This window comes from Homalodisca vitripennis, chromosome 7 (genome assembly GCF_021130785.1).
Source record: "Homalodisca vitripennis isolate AUS2020 chromosome 7, UT_GWSS_2.1, whole genome shotgun sequence".
Lineage (NCBI taxonomy): Eukaryota > Metazoa > Arthropoda > Insecta > Hemiptera > Cicadellidae > Homalodisca > Homalodisca vitripennis.
Window position 1 is genome coordinate 139398296 of NC_060213.1, and position 22098 is coordinate 139420393.

The 22098-nt window shown below is 32.4% G+C and overlaps 2 protein-coding genes across 2 annotated transcripts; one reads left to right on the forward strand and one right to left on the reverse strand.

The window, feature by feature from the left end:
* Positions 1–9127: 9127 nt before the first annotated feature.
* LOC124366418 (gamma-secretase subunit Aph-1-like) lies at positions 9128–11536 on the reverse strand. Its single transcript, XM_046822960.1, has one exon. It carries the CDS (start codon positions 11235–11237, stop codon positions 10473–10475), a length of 765 nt encoding a protein of 254 aa, XP_046678916.1. The 5' UTR covers positions 11238–11536; the 3' UTR covers positions 9128–10472.
* Positions 11537–16011: 4475 nt separating this feature from the next.
* LOC124366419 (3-oxoacyl-[acyl-carrier-protein] reductase FabG-like) lies at positions 16012–17385 on the forward strand. The gene has a single exon (XM_046822962.1). The coding sequence runs from the start codon at positions 16273–16275 to the stop codon at positions 17038–17040; it is 768 nt and encodes a 255-aa protein (XP_046678918.1). The 5' UTR covers positions 16012–16272; the 3' UTR covers positions 17041–17385.
* The last annotated feature ends 4713 nt before the right edge of the window (positions 17386–22098 follow it).

Genomic DNA, 22098 nt, shown 5'->3' on the forward strand with positions numbered 1-22098 from the left:
GAAGAGATCTTGGAAACTGTAAGAGATACAGCAATGATTAAAAGGACAAAGTGGTGGGCAATAAAAAGACCAACTAATCTATATGGCAACCATTAAGTTAATTATTGGTTGCATCGTTCACACTCGCTGTGCTCAAAACTGTTTTTAATCAAAATGTTCACATTTTCAACTGTCACGGCTCTCTTATTAGTACCTATAGTGGAAAGTTTTTTTACAAGAAGTCTGCATGAAATTTCTTCTAGTTGTAAATATTATAATGAAGAAATAGTTTTTAAGACTAGCAAGCAAGAGATCTAGGGTTTTAGAAAGTGGATCTTTTACTGATATAAAAAATATTGTATGTTATACTTTCTTCATGGGTTTCATGAAATAATTAATATAACCTCGTTTTTTGTAAGGTCATTTGAAAATAATTTTCATTCTATTAGTTTTCATGGTTGATCAGCCTGACTGGTAGTATGAAAAATCACCTGATTTTCACTGCACATAGTGCTGGGAGCTGATTTGTGAAACCTAGAACATATTTGACAAGATCAGTCTAAAAATTACAATTACTGACATTTTTGTGACTGATGACTACGTCATATTTTATAATCTTATAACATTTTGGATCTTTATAATCTTGAGACATTTTTGGCCTACTGGCGTGTGAGAGAATCTTATTCAACAGAATAAAGCCAATACAGTACAAGGTATAACAGAAGGTCAATACAGTACTGATAAAAAGTACTATGGTCACAGCGGATTTGAACTTGTCTGACACATCCAAATTTCAAATGTCTTAGACTGTGCGACTAATGGTTCTCTCATACTCATGGCCCTTTCTTTAGTTGCAATATAATAAAAGAAATTTACTGTTCAAAAGAAAGCTGTAAGAAATTATTTAAGTCAAATCCCTTATCCCTGTAGAAGTAATTTTGTAGGTCAGAAAGTATTTATAGTAATCAATTTTTTTTGTGTATTTCATTAAGTAGTGTACATTCTAGTAGATCCAGGAACATTTCACTTCAGGTTTAATACCCATAACTCTTAAGAGCTGGCTCTACTGGCGGCCATCTTGATTGTAGATCCATAAGAACAATGTTTAAAACTTTAAAAGAATTTTACATCCTTATTTAAAGTTGTAGAATCATGAGAGGTGTCTAATTTTTTAAAGATATGATTAATAACCATCCAATTTGGTTTTTACACAATTTTTATTGATTATTCAGAAATATAACCTCTAATCTTTTTCACAGTTTAAATAATTAAAAATTATACAGTTCATGAAAAAAAAACTAAAAACCGTTTGGAAGCATATGTTTAAAGTGAGATATCTCCCACAGTTTACGATACAAAATAAGCGTGTAAAAATGTTTTACTTTAACACTGTTTTTAAAACACAACAAACTCAAGGTCGCTTCACTATAGCTGCTCTTAATAGCAGGGATCGTAATAATTTTTATGCTGATTAAAAAACCGTTTAAGTAAAACAATGAACAGGCAGTCACAATGTAGTCTCATTAAAAATTATCAATATTATTAAATACTATTGGTTAGTTATTATCCTGAATTTATTTATTACAGTTTTGAAGAGTTCTTTGCAATTTGTATTTTCTTTGTAGCTCATTCAGTAAATTTGTTTTTCTTGTTATTTTAAATTAGTGTATAACATCTCATTGTTATTATTAAGATTTATAAAAGAGTTTAGGGCAACTATCGCTTGCTGTATTAGTGATAAAATGTAGGAAGTTACTTTTGATAGACAACTGATTGTACTGGCGTTCATCCATATTTTAACCCCAAACGCACATTTTACATTTCAAACATTATTACATACACCCTTATTTTTAATTGTAGAATTATAGGAGACTAGCAAATACCCACAGTTGCAATTAATCTGTTTATTTGGCTGAATAGCTCCCATGACTTTGGCAACATGAACTGTTTTAGACCAATGTAGAGGAACTCCAAAGTCTAAGTTCATAGTTTCCTTAGTGAAAGCACTTGTGGTGTAATATGATGGGGTCCTATGATATTTTTAAAATGGAATTAGTCATATATCACCCATCAGGTACACATTGTTCAGTGTTCATTATTAAGAGGACCAGAAGTTAAGCAAAACTGCAAGAAATTCTTATTTCAGGTTTTTTACTTCTAGTTTAAATGAATTATATTTCCAACAAAAAATTGGAGGTTACTATTTTGCCTCAAGACATGATACATAGACCTACATATAATTTCATAATGAGGTTGAAATAAAAACAGTACAGTTCTCTAAATTGTATGGATATAGATATTGTTATTGAAAATTAAAAACTAAAATCAACATCAATAATACTAACACATTTCAATACTTACATTATGACAGTTGTCATCCATGTGTAAATATGATATATGATACAGCAAAGTACACGTTCTTGTTTCCCAATCCGTGTTCATAATATCATACCATTTCCTCGATCCAGCCTAGGAATTATATCAGTATTTACATTCCTAACCAGTATTGTATACCTCGTCAGTGAAAAATAGATGAGATGTCCCCTCAATGATTTTTTGTGATTAAAATTGCATTTCACTAAATCAAAGAATTTAGCAAGCAAATTTTGTGTATTGATTTGTGATTCCACTTGTTCCCACAATATGTAAGGAAATCAAATTCGATAGCTTACATATACACATTTCCAATTTAGTAGGCCTACATCCAGAATAGGCAAAATCCAAAATATATTAATTGGTTTGACTTGTTGCCAGTAAGTGTTATTACTTTTGTTATCGTTTCAGTCTATAAAAATATCTATACAAATTGGAAATAACGGTTAAATTAACTAAACATATGATTGTGCTGTCATAACATAACGTTTACACAGAATGATACATTTAACAGGCTCTTTCATATTATACAACTTTAGAGACCAAGATGGGATTTTTTGGCTGCTTTAGGGACCAGTGGGGCATAGCCCAGAGGGATTTTCGCAATAAGAATAGCCCTATATTCATCCCAGGGACCGTTAGAATGTCCATTTAAAAATTTCAAATGGTTGCGCGTAAAAGCAAAACAAAGGCACTTCCGCATTTATAATATTATTAGGATCTCATTTTAAACATATGACTTTAAGACAGCCGGGTTAGTAGCTGTGGTTGTGTTAAAACATATCCAAACACGTTTTAGATTGTTTCTATATTTTTAGAAGTAATTAAAAAAAACAAATCTCAAAACATTTCTAGTATTTTTAATGCTAAAAAATAATACAAGGTACAATTCAAAAACAAAAAAGTATTTTATGCTTAATAATTTTATATTTTGAATAAGACATTTCCTATAATTCTAGATCCAAAAATAAGAACATAAAATTTGTTTTATTGGGTTACAAGCACGTTTGACAACAGCGCTTTTAAATTACACAAATTGAATTGGTCGATTACAAGAATTTTCCTCCCAATAATCACAACTTATAACTGAGATTTATCTCAACTGTTTTGCTTCTTTCACTATATCAATAAATAAATTGTACCAAGCTTCAAATAGTTTGTATGTGCAAGAAGCTTTTGGAACCTTAGATTATTCAAAATAAGTTGATTTCAGCAATTTGCCCACCTCTGAATTTAGGATGCAAGACCAACACATTAATCTGTCCTTGGCAAAAAAAATATGAAGGATAATTAAAAATTAAAAATGGCAGTCTTGATTCAGATGTATTCCTTTACAGTTCTATTATAGTACAAAAGGTTAGAATTGATTTGGTGCAAATTTAATTAAGGAAGATTCACAAGTGCAAGTTATATCACTTTGCAGATTGTGGAGGTATTCACAAAAGGAAAAACTTAAACTACTGTAAAGAATTTTCCATTATTGAAAAAGCATTGGAGTTGGAAAGTTTCAATACTTATATAAATGTATAAATGGAGCGAAATAATGGAAACAAACTTATTAGTACATCATGTGTTGATTTATTGATACAAAATATTAGTTTCCTTTAATAAAAAATTACAATGTAGGCTGTATGAATACAATGAATTAATATTATTCTATTAACTATGTATACAACATAGCATTTCTCTATGTACAGAGAATATTATACTTTATCCTTCATTTAAAGGGTGAAATGAAAGACTTTCCCTTACATTATACAGTTAACTAAATTTGTTACAGTAGTAATTCCATAGCAATACTTAAAACAAAATCAACTACAGTACTTAGGAATTATAACAAATATTCTAATACAAATGCATCGTAGTTATCTTTGTCTCTAACAACTAATGAAGAACATTAAAATTGATAGTTTTATGGTTTATCATGGTTAGTATTATATTTTTACAAACCATTTATTTACTCAACACACATTAATATACTTCAACATAAGTAAAATTAAAAAAAAGCTAAGTATACAGATTAAAATCACTACATTTTTATTTTTAAATGATGTTAGTTCTAGTAAAATTGAATTTATTTGTTTAAAACCCTCATTAATTGTTACAATTAATTATTAATCAGTGTTTTTAAATAATTCTTCTTCTTGGTCATCGAATAACAAAGGATGACTACATGATAAGTTTACAATTTGTTTCCGCTTGAATATTTAAACATTTTATTTAGAACAAAAAAATGTTGCTTTTTAAAACAAAATTATTTGAACTACTGGTTTTTTTTCTGTTTAGAAATGCGGTGTGAGCAAACAAAATTGTTAAGGAACAAATATCTTTATTTGCCTTAATTAGTCTCTTTTTAGATTTAACCTAAAACTTAATACTTATAATCTCTCCAGAAATCGAACCTTTGACACCTCATGTAGCAGCTGCCTAAATTATTGAACTTTGAAGGCAGTCAGTCTTGAAGTTAAAGCAATCTGATAAATTAAATACAAGCTGAACGGGTACAATCACTCACAGAGTTCAATAAAACAGTCCAGTTCATCATGTCCTATGTCGTTATTAAAACAGTGCAAACTAAATGCTTAGAAAACCGCTTGAAGAAAGTTTTACAATAGATTCAACAATTCTTTTAATCCCTATGCATGCCTTGAACCTGTATTAACCTCTACAAAGCCTAATTGATAAAATCATTTTCATTTGTTTTTACTTCTTCTTATTGGTCTGTCACTGGTTTTATGACATGCTGTAAATTGCACGGTCATCAATATGTGATAAACAGGGTAAGAAGCTATAAAGGCCATTTTTTTAAACCTCCAATCTCATGTCATGATAGCCAGGCACGTGGCAGGTACGCAGTGTGTGCTGTATGTAGTCGATCATGCATATTCCCTGTTACAACATTTGTCCCTGCCGAGTTTAGGATAACATTCCTCAATTCACATTTGGCGGGACAATTAATAGAGGCGGCCAAATCTTTTCCAACTGCAGCTCAGGGCAAACTAGCTACTTGAACTCGGCAGTGACAAAAAATGTTGAAGCAGGGAATACGCACGATCAACTACATACAGCACACACCGCGTACCTGCCATGTGTCAGGTACCTTACAAAAACATGATCTATCTGAAATAATATAGTTGGCCAAAGGACTGAACAACATAATCTCACTTTAAAGTATAATGTGTTTAAAATAGCCTAATAATAAATTTTATTGCGTAGCATATACTATTCTGACCAAAAAATACCTGAAACCAATCAATGTAAAAATAACAATAAAACTGATCGGTTGCATTAGAAAGCTCTTGTAGAAGATATCCGTTTTAAAATTTTTTAAGGGGTTCTATATAAAACAGTACAATTTGAATAAAGCTGTTTTTACTATTTTAAAAGAGAAAAGGTCCAAACCTATTTTTAGATTTTGATTGTCTCCAAAATTGAACCTGTAAATACTCAGTTAGAGAACTGTAACTTTGCCTCTACGGTATGGTGAGAGTTCACAAAAAAAATCGCTACAGCTATGTATAAACTTCCAACCTGGTCACCTGTCTTGCTTATAGGAGAAAGAACAGTAAAATTGAGTGTTGTTAAAAGACAATTATCTTAATATAATCATTACTACCATATTTATTTAATTCTTTGTCAAACTAAAAACCATTTAAAATAATTAAACCTAGAGGCGATACATAAACATACTACTGGAAAAAGCCCATAATGACATGCCATCACATAGTTTGGTTTGAACTGTCATCAGCAAAGTAGATTGCATTCAATTTACTTAATAGCGTTGAGTTTCCTACGACTGAAGTCTTGGACAAAGAATTAGCAGAAACTTGCCACTATGCTTCAGAGATACACAAAGCTCTGACGTTAAATCTATGCGTGATACTCAGAAACAAGGTTAATTTAAAAATATTTATGTAAAATTTCACAAACTGCAGATTTTGATATGCCAAGATCTTCGGTTATCGTTGATTTCACACGAACACGTTTCATGTTCAAAAAATTTCTTGCTGTTCAAGATCTACCGCTCTTACTCAAACGCAACCATCTTTGAATACCCCAAACTACTCTTACTTGAGTATCATCCATAAACTCATCATCAGTCTTTTTGTATTATAGATTATCTCTGAAGTAGAACGGCCAAGTTTCATGTTAACTCAAGATGCCCAAATGTAGTGAAATACGGTGCAAGAACATATTAAAAAGGCGCTGTAATTCAATGACTGGGTGGGACGCTAAAAAAACCTGGGGACAGTATTGGAAGGCTCCTTCCTTTATCCCTATAACCGACTTAAGACAGTCAGTCGCATAATAACCTACCAGCAAAGGGAGTTCAGATACGGTTCATACAAACCTCATAAATTAGATCAGGCCAATAATTACCTATCCGTGTTACTTGTAATCTTATTATTTTAAGGAAATGACTGGATATTTTATTTATGACGTTTTGTCTACATACAATAGAATATTTGGTAAAAAATCAATGTTGTTATCACATAGTAAATATTAACTAAAATGGTAATGTTTCTTATCTTTTTATAGTGTAAACACAAATAATGACAAGCCTACAGTTAAGTAAATTGAATCATTTCAAAGTTTTAATAATACAAGTATATGTGTATAGAAAACATCTGATTCTAGTATGTAAAAAAAACAGAGTGCTGCCTGGACAATAATCATTTGCATGTTGTGTGTTTTCAATTATTCACAAAAATTAGCTACTTTCTCCACCATCGACTCAAACTTAGCCAATTACTAATAGTATAATAAATAATATGAGCGTGTTTAAACTTACTCTTCCATATTTCATAGTACATTACACAAATGACAAAACTCCAAATTAAATATTAAAGTTTGCAGTAATTTGAAGTGGTTTAGCAATATATTTAATTTAATTTACATTATTTCGACAATTAAATACAAAATAATGATCATACTGCACACTTCACAAGCTGCTATGCTTTCCTTCAAGCCTTCATCCATTATAGTCATCCTAGTTTTCCATTGTATTCATGATGGTTCCTTAAAAAATTAAAGATTCTGTACTTTTTATTTTGTCAGTATTTCAATTTAGTTCTGGTCCTTCATTAGACTCAAAGAGAACTTAACTATATGCTGTGGACAACATTAAATTTCTTTAAAGGTATTGCGTCCTTACCCTATGTGCAATTTTATCCACAAAATTGTCTAAATGTACACAGTTGACGTATAACCTGTATATAAATGTTATTCCGCAGATAAAACCAGTATGTCTTTGATATAATTTTAATGTAAATTTCAATGGCTTAAAGTTGTATTAAACACGGTGAAAAAAACTGTTACTAGTGGATAGGCCAAAGAAAATTTTCTAACAATTTTTATAAAATTACTGAACAAATTCGTAATCTAAACTATAAACTCCTATGTGTATTATTGAAAATGTCCTATCTTCTCAGAAGTCTTAAACTACCAAACTTTTACTAACAAAAATAAAACACTAACATACTTTCATCTAATGTCAAAAGTTATAAAACAAATCTTGTATTAGTGAGAAAATCTTGATTTAGGAATACCAGTAACCTATAACGCCTTAGTAATTAAATGACTTTATAGGTTTCTAAGAACTGACCGTGTACATAACTACAATACACACTTTTGAGTAGTAAAGCGTGTAAAAATACATATATGATTCCAGAAGATGTTTAAAGATCTGTTTCTTTCATCCTCCTCTGAGGTACTTTGATTGCTGGAGCAGATTGGATCTAGCTCCATTCTACAAGTGCAGTTTTGAAGCACAATAATAAGCAATTTGTTTGGCCTGCTTGTAGAATATCCGCAATAGGCCTATTTGAAATTGGATTTTGAAAACTGCCAGAAAATTAAAACCAAGCAAGGCTTCAACTAATATTTACAGTATGAATTTATACAAGTTAAAGATATTGAAAGTGTTATTATATGCTGTATGGATACTTTTGTATTACCTGGAGGTAACTATTTTTGTAACTTTTTTTCTTCTAGGGATCTAAAAAAACTAGATTATTAGAAAGAACAGAGTTTTAGGAAGTTATGTTGGCAATAAAGAGGCCACTCTGTCCCTTTCTACTATTTGTTATTAGGTTTAGATTAGGTTATCATAAATATGTTGCTAGTAGTACCAAAGTTAAAGGTAACCTTTACTAGTGATCTCGTGATCTAAGCTTGAATTTGGGTACTATCTTGAGAGGTGTTTTCTTTCTTCGCCAGAAGTACAGGGCCATCCAACTTTTCCAAATTATCACATTAGACAATCACGCACGTAATATACGGTCGGGAACGTACCAATCGGAAATGCAAATGCATCTGGACTGCACGTCTGGCGAAAAAAGAAAAACATCCCTCGAGATAGTACCTAAACTCAAGCTCAAATATCACAAGAACCCTTATTAACTTTTTTAATTTTCAATATGTGTATATGTATTAAAAATTAATAAAAATTATTGTACCTATTAATATATCCAAAAAACAAATAGTACATTATGACAGAGTGGCCTACCTCTCGCCGACATCGTCATGACTTGCAATTTTCACAGTAGATAAATTAAGGGTAGAGTACGATAAACAGATCCGGTTTTTTATCAATTGTATAATCATCGATACTTAATAGTGATATATCGAATACAAGTCTGTCAATCAAATCAACACATCTATAGTCATAATAACAATCATATTTGAAATTAAAATAATCAACATTTAACACACAGTGACAATCTCATAAATAATTAAAGGAGCTACAACGATAAAACAAACAATTAGAACTGGAAATAGGAAAACATCATAAATAATAACGGAATGATAAGAACATAACAAACATTTATAAAAGAAAATACAAAATTTGTGTAACTATTTTATAGTTTTTCCTGGATAGCAATGATTAACCAAGGCTGCTGTTAAAACGCACAACGCTTTCAAGGTGTTGTTGAAAGCATCCTCTATAGAAAAATCACACTTCTCTTCTGTACAAAATACTCATATAGATGATCTGCAAGCAGTTGAAATGCAACTTTTTAAACTTTGTTTAACGGTTATCGACTGTGTTATTGTCTATAAAAGACAATCCGTTTACTATATGAAAAAGTGTTTAAAGTTGTTACAAGTTAGTTATTGTTCAAAAATCAGTATCGGTTCATTATATCTATAGTTATAATTAAGTAATATCGTTATAAAAAACCGGGTCCGCTTATCGTACTCTACCCTCAAATAAAGCCTGTTCTTTCTAATAATGTAGTTTTTTTTAGGTCTCAGGCAAGAAAAATTTTTCCAAAATTAGTGGCTTCTGGATAATACTTAAGTAAGTTACTGCTGTATGTAAAAATACCTATTTATTTGTTAAAATAACTACACTAAGTTTTAGCAAAATTATAATTTTATACAGCAATGTGTGATTATCATGTTTACATCATTGTTGAGAAGTACTGGAGTATCGGTGTACTTTTTGAAAGAGCGAGAACAGGATAAATGAACAGACCGAATTACACAGTTAAAAACCCACCAGATGATATGGTGTACATTGTCTGTCAGTGGTCAATACAACTATATTAATAAATAATAAAAAGCAAGTTAACTTAGGAGTTCAAATGGACTGATCTTGATATAGCCTACTATTGTAGAACTAAGTCAATATTTTAGTCATTAGGGCCTAGGTTATATACATTAAGTTATTAATAAGAAACAAAAAACATAAATTGTATAAACCGCAATTTCAAAACATCTCTAAAAGTTACACATGCCTATGCCTAATTTATTTTACAATATATAGTTTCCAATTATTTCAATTTTTCATAGCCTATATTCAGGCAGCATGACGAATGAAGCTGGTGACTTGTACAATAACATTTAATTACTGAAATAATTAGCCAACCAGATTCATCCTGAGCTTCGAGAATAAGTTACACGTATTATATCAACCTAGCTTACAGATAAAGTCTTTAATAGTTAATAAAACTAGGCCTCTAGTTTTCAAAAACAATTTACAGAACTAGGCCTCTAAACAATTAATTATAAAACTACCAATGACTGAATGATAATTATTTTATTACATTAGCCAAAGTTCGGCAAGGAACATAATACAAAACAATTCAGTCCACATCTGTTTCACTTGGAAAAGATCAGGTACTTGATGTACTTGGTTCTAAATTTAATGTCCTCTGATTACCACAGCGGCACACTCTCTTACAATTGTTGCAGGATCCACCACTAACAACAAAAGCAATGTAACCACTAAATAACATAAGTACAAGTGCGGCTATTATTGGAAAGTAGAACATTGATTGGGTAAGCAAACTGAGGCAGGAGACCAAAACATGACTGACGATGACCCATGATATATGAAGATAGTTTTTCTTGTCAATTGCCGCAAAAAATATCACACCCCAAAATGTATGAAGCAGTATGAAGCACATTGACAGTATGGCTGATATTAGACAAAACGAGCTAGATCCACCTTTCAGACCCATTGTTGCTGGTCCCACTAAGTCCGCTAGAATGTTGATCAGGGAAAATGCTCCACTCATGATACCGAATCCCAAACCAGCAACATATGCCAGTATGTGTTTGTTGTTGGTGATTTCTGTATTTGTATTTGGGATGGTTACCTTCTTTAGGCCTGCCTCAGCTTTTCGCAGCAGAACATATATCAAATACCGGAAAAGTTCTTGAAAAAACACAGAACAAATTATGCCAAAAACCAGTAATGATTTGAAGGGAAATAAAAACCACACAACAGAAGATAACAGAAGAGCTACCAGCCAAAAGAATGCACTTGCTATCAGTATAATAATTCTAATTGGATCAGACATGATTGTGAAAACAAATAGTGCAAGCGGTGGTCCATAGGCGACCCCTGCACAGCCAACGAATTCCATCCAAGTCATGATTTTAGTCTAATCACTTATTTGTGGCACCAGGACGTATTTTCACCAAAAATGTGTAAGTTTTGTTGTGATGTAAGCAACGATCAGTCTACAAGAGGTTATCCATAACTGAAGTTCACTCACTGAAGTTGTAGAGTACAAGACACTTGGTCACAGATCACAAACTAGATATAAAAACAACTCATGGAATAAACATTGCACAAGGCTGGAAATTTTGAATAAATCACTATAAACAACTCAACGTGATTACAAATGATTCATCTTCCACCTAACCACCCATGACAGACGGTGACAGTAGTGGCAACGACGGACGAGAAGAAGCGAGAACCGAGAAGAGAAGAAATTAGTAACAGGCCAAAGGTACACTGGTGTGAGGGCAAATGTCGAAAAAATACTGTTATAATACCGACAGTTCATTTATCAAATCATTTTCATAGGGAACTAGTTTGAGAATTACATAATAAAGTTTATTCAACTGTATTTTCTTCTTGCATAAAAAATAGGAAAATAAAATAGTATTAACGATGAATTTATAAGAAATACTACAATCAGTATAACATAAGGAAACCGTAAGTAATAAAAAATAAAATATAGGAAATGTCTCACAGTACCGACAAACATGATAATCTCAAAGTGTCGAATTTTAGAACGTTTTACGGCAAAAACTCGTTCAGAGTAAGAATATTATTTTTTATGTTTTTTGTATAGTTTGAATTTTTGCGCTATCGAATTTTTAGTTTAGTGTGACAACAAGAACTAGAAAAATCTGTGTGTTCAACAGTGCCTATTAATGAATTGACTTTTTGAATTAATTTATTTTGTTTATACAGAGCCATTTCTTAATAATAATAAAACAGAAACAAAATAGCAGATGAGTTCTTTTTATTTATTCGCCAACGAACAATCCATTTATACAAAACAATTTAACATCAATTCAATGCGGTAGTCAGCATCCCCTACTAAAGCCTTATTCTATATCTAAAACTAAACAACAGAAATTATAGTAAGTATGAAGTTGACAAATTTGTCAACAATAACATGCAGTTAATTTTAAGTTTCAATGTGTTTTGTCTATTGAATAAGAATACGGGACATGCAAAATCGATTAAAAATTTTAATTTTAAAGGAATAATGACATTAATTCATCAGAAAAAGAACAATAAATACCAAAGGTCTGTAACTAATAATTAATAACTTTCAACACTTATAAAACTTCTCTCACTCCAACACTAGTTTACCCCCAAAAAAAAATCATGAAGATTCATGAACCTCCATCGGGAAAGGAGAAGACACCAATAAGATGCTTCTTGAAATCCGTTGGGGTAGAAGGAAAGAAATTCACATAAGGCGCCACTAGGTTTCCCAGACGTATGATTCGTTCCATTGTAGCGTTAACTTCATAATTTGTACACATGTGCCGCCGCTGAAAAATATATTTAGATATTGTTTTCAAAGAACAGTGGAATGAGATTTGGGATAGTAGTACAGGAGAATCAATATAATTGTTCAACAGTTTGAACAAGAAGAATACATCTTGAATGTCCCTCCGTGCGCTCAGAGGAAGAAGTGAAAGTTGTGCTGTAATTTTCTCTTTGGGAACTGCCGATTAGTCATAGCCAAACCTACAGCCAACAAGTCTCAGAAATTTATCCTGTATGGCATGAAGTGTTTCCCTCAGGTAAGACTCGTGAGGTGACCCGAGACTAGAGCAGTATTCCAGACTAGGGCAAACATAAGCACAATAAAGGATTTTCAGGCTACTAATACAAGCCATGTCTCTGGTAGCACCATATATATTAAGCCCAAGCTTTTAAATGCTTTGGCCCATATGTCTAGAATATGTTGTTCAGATCTAAGGTTATGGACCAGCAAATCTCCTAAATCACGTATAGCCGATGATCGACTTAAGTGCTGACCATGAAGAATGTAGTTATAAAATTTAAGTGGTGCAGATATCCTATGGAAAGTTACATTTGAGCACTTCCCTGAGTTGAGCTCCATATCATTTTCTTCACATCAACTTGCATCGGAATCATGAATGGCCTGCAGCGCAACACAATCTTCAATACTTAATATAGGATTATACAATTTCATGTCATCGGCGAAAAGTTAACACTGAACCGATATGTCTCTGACGACATCGTTAATAAATAAGTTAAAGAGGATTGGGCCAAGATGCGACCCCTGGGGTATACTAGATGGTGTCAAAAACAGAAGAAAGGTGTCCAGAGAACTTTACCCTGAGCCTACGGTCAAACAGATAGCTGTTGAACCATTCAATTAAAGAGCCAGTTTCCTATACCAAGAGATTCCAGTTTGGCATGGAGGCGATTATGACACACTCTGTCGAACGCCTAGGCTAAAGTCCAAGTACACCACATTAAATTAACCTGTTTACGGTCACTAAAAGATGATATGATCTGTTGAAGAGTTACAAGGTTGGTTTGTAGTCTATTAGAATCGAAACCATGCTGTAGGGGAGTAATAATATTCTTGCAAAAAGGGATAATTCCGCTCTCAACACCAGTCTCTTGAACTCGGCCAATACTGGTTGAATAACTATTGGTCGATAGTTTCTGACATCCTCTTGGGACCGTCTTTATAAATTGGTATGACAAAACCATGCTTCAAGATGTCAGGAAAGCTTCCATCTGTGATGGACTTATTAAAAAGAAAGGTCAGTTAACCAACATCTACAGTACAATGTTTAAGTACATTAGGGGGTATCATGTCAGGGCCAGCCCCTTTATAAATATTTAGTTTGCCCAGGATTTTTCCACCTCATCCTCAGAAAAAGTCATTCCAGAAAGAACGTCTGTAGGATGAAGCTGTGCAGAAAAAGCTCTGCTTGTGGAGATGCGAAGTACTCAGAAAACGAGATGCGAAGTACTCAGAAAACATACCACTAATACGAGAAGGGTCTGATGAAGAGGTTCCGTCCATGGAAAATAAGGAGGCATCGTACCATTCCTCTTTGTGACTCTGACATAGTTCCGAATTATTCTGGGATTAACATCCAGCACAAGGTGTAACATTATTTGAATAGTCTTCGGCAATCTTCTCTTGCTATAGAGAAAAGTAAATACTTAATAGGACACGTTGTATGTTTGTATTCTTTGTGAAGGATCTTCTTAAATATCACTATCTGTTTCAGTTCATTCGAAAACCAACTGGGGAACGTTGACGAGTTAATTTTCTTCGTAGGAGTGTGACGAATTACTATAAACTGTATAGTTAGATAAAAATGCTCAAATATATCATTAGTTGAGAGTGAGATGATTGATGGTAAGAGATAAGCCATTTGAAGGCCATGTAAGATCAGGTCCAAATTACATCTCGTGTCCAGGGTAGAGACTGTAGTTAGTGGCTTGGAGTAGGCAACGGACAGGGTGATGGCGATCAACTGGAATTAAAGGCAGAGAGTACTCTTGGACGCTAACATTAATTGAAGAAAATATTTAACCCAACAGTACTCCTCGGTTATTTGGTACATTGTTGTGTTGGCTGAGATTGTAGAAACAAATAGGCTTTCGGAGAAATTGCGCTGCTGATGTAAAGGCTGTACTTCTTCTAGAGGACCAGTCTTCTACTGGTACGTAAAATATCCAAGCAATAATATAACATATTTTTCAAGGACAATTCAATCCAACATAGTAACAATAAAACATACGGTAAGTGAGGTATCATAAAACAAAGTATTGTAAGGGATATATTATTGTAAGTCTGATAAATTGATTATAGTGGGGATAAATGTTACAAGTTATATACAGTTGCCATAATAATAATATATAGTTGAAATGTTTCCATTAGTATCAAAGAATTTTAGGTATTTAAATTCCTCCTCCTTCAAATTACAAATTTTGGAGTCGTCTGGTTGTTATAGGAGTTAAAAACTGTAAACATTTTCAATTGTCAATTCAATTTGCAAGTGCTTGAAGATTTTTGGATTGTTCGTCCCATAAGATTGAAATAAAAGGAAATACTCATAGTCGTAATCTCCGTAAAAAAGTCCTTAAATTATAAAATATTCATGTTTGACCATTTTTATGTTCCATACATATGTAGGCCTGTATGTGTATGTAGATAAGTTCACGATTTGTTAATTAAGAGTGACACTGAATTCTGCAATCTTCTATTTTGAAAACCACGTATAGCGTTATGGCAGTGTCAAAACGTCTCACTTACAACTAATTTCAATGTGGAAAATTAGCTACAATAATAGGGAAACGAGTTTTAGAGTAAATTGCTAGATAAGTAAAAGAGCTAAATATTACGCAATATTTGACAACTGAATACTGGATTAATCTTATACAGACAAACTTACATTCGTCATTGAGAATGGTATGCCTACTGAAAGAGTATTAAATGTCACAATAATTCAAGTACGTACATTTGAACCTCTCTTCAATTAAGTTTTAAAACCTCTTTCTGAACATGACACTCCAATTATTATAGATTGTCATGGGCAACACTAAGAGTTTTAAAATCAAGGTAAATAACATACATAATCTTGCCGACTATATCCTATGTTCTCCACAATCACTCAACCTGATGGAAGTTTCCTTTGTTAAATGCAATAATGAAAGAAGTAATAGTTTCATCCACTCACTATTTATACTACAAATCTACAATACATAATTAGTATCATTTACATTTGATTTGTGTTGATACTAATAAATTTACATCTCAGTATAGGGCGTTTTAATTTTGGTACATTACGGGAAATTTAAAATTCATTTGTGGGTAATTTTCAGTTGACTCGGGCAACACTGTAAGGTGTCAAAGTCAGCTACTTATCAGCAGACGAATAGACGATACAATTATGCAATGTCAAAATAGGGAGATTATTTTAAGAGGTTAGTCTTATCTTGTCAGTGGTTTTAAAATCTTAAGATGTGTCATTGAGTTCTTAGGGGGATATTGAAAACTCAACTCAGTTAAACAACAACTAAATAACATTGTTTCTGAATTTTGAACTGATATACAGACATTTTCAATCAACTTTAGAAGTCAGTCAGGAATTTATTTTCCAACAATGTTCACTGGTAAAGTGGTTCTGATAACTGGTGCAAGTTCTGGTATTGGTGCAGCAACAGCAGTTCATTTTGCCAAGAATGGTGCATTTTTATCTCTTACTGGGCGAAATCAAGAAAACTTACAGAAGGTAGCATCTGAATGTGAGAAGGTTTGTAAAACAAAGCCTTTCTTGGTTATTGGTGATCTCTCAAATGAATCTGACACTAAAAATATATTGGAATCAACAGTCAAACACTATGATAAACTAGATATACTGATCAATAACGCTGGAATCTTGGAATTAGGCTCAATTGAGAATACATCTTTAGACCAGTATGATCGCGTATTCAACACAAATGTAAAATCTATTTACCATTTAACTATGTTGGCCGTCCCTCATCTTATTAAAACTAAAGGAAACATCGTTAATGTATCTAGTGTAAATGGGGTTCGGTCTTTCCCTGGCCTTCTAGCCTATAATATGTCAAAATCTGCTGTTGATCAGTTTACTAAATGTGTGGCTTTAGAGTTAGCAAGCAAGCAAGTAAGAGTTAATAGTGTTAATCCAGGTGTCATCCTTACTGAACTACAAAAAAGAGGTGGAATTGATGAGGAATCGTATAAGAAATTTCTGGAGAGATCCAAAGAAACACATGCATTAGGTCGACCCGGCAATCCTGCAGAAGTTGCAGATGCGATTGCATTTTTGGCAAGTGAACACTCTAGCTTCATCACGGGAGTAAATCTGTGTGTTGATGGAGGACGACATGCTATGTGCCCAAGATAAATTCTTTGACGAATGGGAACTAAAACTTTATTTAAGTTATAAGTTTTTATCTTATCGCCCTACTTTAACTTAAAGCTTTATCATCGTTAACAATTATAATTTAATCTAAACCAACTGTAATCCTTTGTTAGTCGTAAAATGTTGAAGACAAAGGTAAATTTTACTTTAGGGGTTTTCAAGGATTTTCTACTTTTGAATTATTATTGTTATAGATTATAGATAGATGGTGATATAATGTGTGTTGTAAACCCACAAGACTTTATGCATTGGTGTACAATATACTGTTTTATATGAATATTGTTAAGATTAACTAATACTAAAATAAAATATATTTTTGTAAGCTAAGCTTGTGTTTTTTTTAAATAGATTTCCTCAATGTTTTATATGAATTATGTGTACAAAATAATTAATTTTAAATGAGAAATATGTTTATTTAGTAGGCCTATATTTTATTGTCCTTGAGGTTATTGAAATGTTATTTACAAGTTGTAAAACTGTGAGTGCTATGTATGTAGTTAAGTGGTTCGTATCTTATATTATCGCCGCCTTAGGAACCCAGGTTCATATCCAAATTTGGATATGGTGTTTTCAGACATGAAACTATTCTAAAGTTATGTATAAAACAGTTTAGTGCTAAAGCAGCTTCAGATTTTCGTATATAATTACATTATTACTATTAGGTATTGTTTAATACTTGCTATTATACATGCAATTAACACTTTAATTATATTGAACGCTGTGTGGTAATTATTAAGCTAGGCTATTTTAACTGCTTTCATAAATTATATTCTTCTTCTTCTTCATTTGAATTTTGTTTTGAAGATGGAATGATTCTGAAGAAAACAGGATTTTTCCGGACATTTTACATCATTTAGTGATACAAAAAATCAGTAACACTACGTTTTGAGAGCTACAATCTGATCTCTTCCTCAGGAAAATAACTAACCTAACGTATAAACTAGATTGTAGTTATGTGTTATGTTATTGATATTTTGTATCACTGAACAATGGCAAACGTCTGGAAAAATTCTGTTTCCTCAGTATTCTTCTAAAATTATTATTCTTATTAGTAATCTTTAATTTATATATCAATTTAGTTTAGACATAAAAAGTAACTTAACTCTCATATAATATTTTACTTATATTAACATTCATACATGCTAGCCGTATAACAATTAATACAATCTGTTAAGAGTATTGGAGAATCCTTTAAGAAATTGGAAAATTTGAAATCCAATGTAACTAATAATAATAGGACAGTTTCCAATATAAATTTCTATTTGTGCCTTTCAAAATGAAAGAATATATATTCAGGCAATAAACTGCAGGAAACAATAAAAAACCATACAGACAAATCTGTCATTTACAAAATAAACAATACATTATCATATACTCAAAAAAACCCAACAAAAGTTGATATGAATACAAGTCAGAAATTTACAAAATTATTGCAAAAAACTGTAATCAATTTTAAATTGGCCAAACTAATGGAAATGCCAAAACACAATTTAAAAAACATTTTGTACACATAAAATATGGAATAACAGATAAATCTCCTATTGCTAAGCATTGTATGTAATCTGGACATACAATATAATACAAAAATTTACAATGATGGAGAAGTTAGGAATACAATGTACTTAAAATGCTTGGAAATCACTTTAATTGTGAAACAAACATCAATAGAAACATATCAATAATTCTTTGTTTGAAGTTTGTTTTTGATGATGGAAAGACTGTGAAGGAAACAGGATTTTTTGCACATTTGCCATCGTTCAGTGATACAATAAAATCAGTTGCACTATGTTTCGAGATCTGCAATCTGATCTTCTTCAGGTAAATGACTAAACTAACGCACAATTAAAATCTAGGTTAAAGTAAACAAAACATACCAGAGCGTTGTGACATGCATAAGTCAGAAACAACAACAGCTTTGTTGTGTGTCTATTCCATACACACTAACTCTAAAACATGCACTTTCTAAAAATTAAACACTACTTATTTTAGGTTGCTGCGGATAAGAGGAAGGTAAACTGGAGCTAAAACTCAACTTTCGCATGTCATAAAAGGTGATGTATTTTCTCCTCTTGTTGTTGGAATAATATAAAATTGTAAATTGATAACAAATATAAACACTTAATTTTAATTTTGTATACAACTAAATGAAAATATTACAGAAAGATAGTTAGTACATCTTTTACATAAAAGATATAGAATGGTAGTATAGAGTTAATATAAATATATTGATATAATTACTTCAATTTTGGACCTAGAGACATTTTTCTATCAAAACAAAGGTCTTTTCAGGCTCCTTTTTTAATATATCATTTGATTAAAAACAGCTCTCGTATTGTTTTTGGAGTGCTTAGGTTAAAATAGAGAATGTCTCTGAGTCACACACACCCAATCTCTGTGTCTGTCCGTGAAGGACAGTTTGACAACGTATAAAATCTCTGGTTGGATGAGCCAAAATGACTGGAGTAGGAGCTACATGCTTAACAGTCTTCTTTGCAGCGCTATAATATAGTCTGGGCTTTCCTGTAGTTAAATGAACCAGAAACTGAAATCACATCGGATTAGTATAGAATCACAACCTGCAGTGGTGTAACTAAAGGGGGATTAGGGAAGGTAAAACACCTAAAAGCCCTAAAAATTTTGTAAAAATATATTTATGCCACCAAACCAACTTGTTTTAAATATGGTAGTAAAATGTTTTATTTTAAATAACACCTACCTTCCATTTTCAAAATTTAGATTTATTCCGTGCCTTCAGTATGGTGTACTCTTCAATCAGATCCATTCCCCAAAAGCCAAGTCCTAGTTACGCCACTGCTTACTAGTACTGAGGGTTACACTTTCACCAGATTACAATCCTCAAGTTTGGAAATTATCAAGCTAGTCTAGATGATTTCATTTATAAGCATATCGATTTGAAAATTCCATCCCTAAACCAAGATTTGAACCTCGGTCCACACGCTTCGAGTGATGGCTAAAACAGTAACCATTCAGATACCAGACATGACAGAGAGAGCTACTTGGTGGAGTGCGTAAACAGTGCAAACATCTATTGCTTAATGCATTTCAAACAGATCTCTGGTGATTAGACTTTCTCCCCTCGCATCTATAAAGAGTTAAATCAGAAAATAATAGTCTTCAGCTACTCAAAGTTCAGCATAATGTTATAAGTTCAACAAGTGGATCAGGTGGACTTTGTTACAGACTCAAAATACTCAGCTGATAGATTCACACCAAATAATTTTTTAGTTTCATTAAAAACTAAGTCATTTTAATGTTAGTACTTCTAAGCCATGTGAACAGATATTAAATGTTTAAATTCTAGTTATTCTAGAGTATTATCTTATACCAGTAAAAATCTTTAATTTGTAACTAAAGGCAAGGACATATATATTGGATGGTCAAATGGTAAAGAGCATAAACAAAACTGGTCCTAGGACAGAACTTTTTGGAGCACAACTTCTCATAGGCTGTCTCTGTTATGTTACTGTTCATGTTTGCCCATTTGTAGTTTTTAAATCCCACGAGTAGGCTTCAATTAGACAAATAGTTTGTAGTAAGACTACTCCCACAACATGAATGTACAAAACAAATGGAAGAGGTGGTGCACAGCTACATTAATAGAGGCATAGATTTCTATAGCCATTTGTATAAAGAACATGTTAAATAAAGGCTTTTATTTCATTATAATGACTTAAATTCTTATGAAATAGATCAAGTTCTTGATACAATCTTTGTATAGTTTTTACTTGAGTATTTCCGAGAAAACCAGGAATATTTTGCTTAGTAATCTCTCAATTTATACAGCATAAAAAGATTTTTCACAAATTGCATACTAGTTAGGAATTAACTAACATATTCTCATATTTACAATGAAATTACCTGATGATCTCTGTCATTAATTAATTTCTCAAACCACTTTCAAAAATTTAGAACTAAATATAATATTAACTGTTCATAAGTATATAGGACCTATTTTATAGATACAAGCATATATTTATTCCACTGAACTTTTGGAAAGTGGAAAAATATTTAATTCTACGGATTTGCCAGTTACAAATAACTTAATATACAAATACTTATGTAAAGTTTCATTATATCAGTCCAAAACAGATGATAATATCAATATTGTTTATAGATATATAATTATCATATATATAATTATTGGTTTATTATGAGTCTATTATAAGGTGTGTTCAAAAAGTATCTGAGCTCATTTTCTATTACTCAAGAAGGTGACTGAATAATACCGAATTAAACCTCAATCCCCCACCCCCCCCCCCCCCCACCCCCCCCCCCCCCCACCCCCCCCCCCCCCCACCCCCCCCCCCCCCCACCCCCCCCCCCCCCCACCCCCCCCCCCCCACTTACACATCAGACAAGAAGCATAACATACTAACGAGGAATATTTTTAGTGTATCATATAACATCCTCAAATAACAAACAATACATAATTATTCAATACATTGCGTTTACTTTTAACTACTAAATAAACGATGCAATACGCGTTCACTGTCATAACAATATGTATATACATTCCTATTATTTAATAAACTTCATAGTCTTTGAATCTACACGGTTTTCTTCTATCTCTTATGGATCTAAAAGGGCCTGGTCGCTCTTCTGCGGTTCCTGGGCTTGGTTCTCTCCTGTCTTGTTCTTCATTTTGTCCGGCTACTCTATTGAATGCCTCTTCATGGTCTTCGGTCTCTTCAATGATTTCTTCCTGTTCTTCTTCTTCTGCTACCTGAGCAGCTTTTGGATCATTTTGGCTACTTCCTTGTTCTTGCAACTTAAACTCGGTGACAGGTTTTACTCGATTCACATGTACAGTTACATTCTTCCTTTTAATTCGGAGTACGACATTCAAATCTGATATAACCTTGACAATTGTGTATGGACCTTTCCATGGTCTAGACAACTTCTTCACTCTTCCTTTTTTCACTTGGGGCACGTGAAGGTATACTCGTTGGCCCTCTTCAAATTTATTTAGCTTAGAATTCTTGTCGTATTGTCTCTTTTGCTGGGTTCTTGCATGGTCTT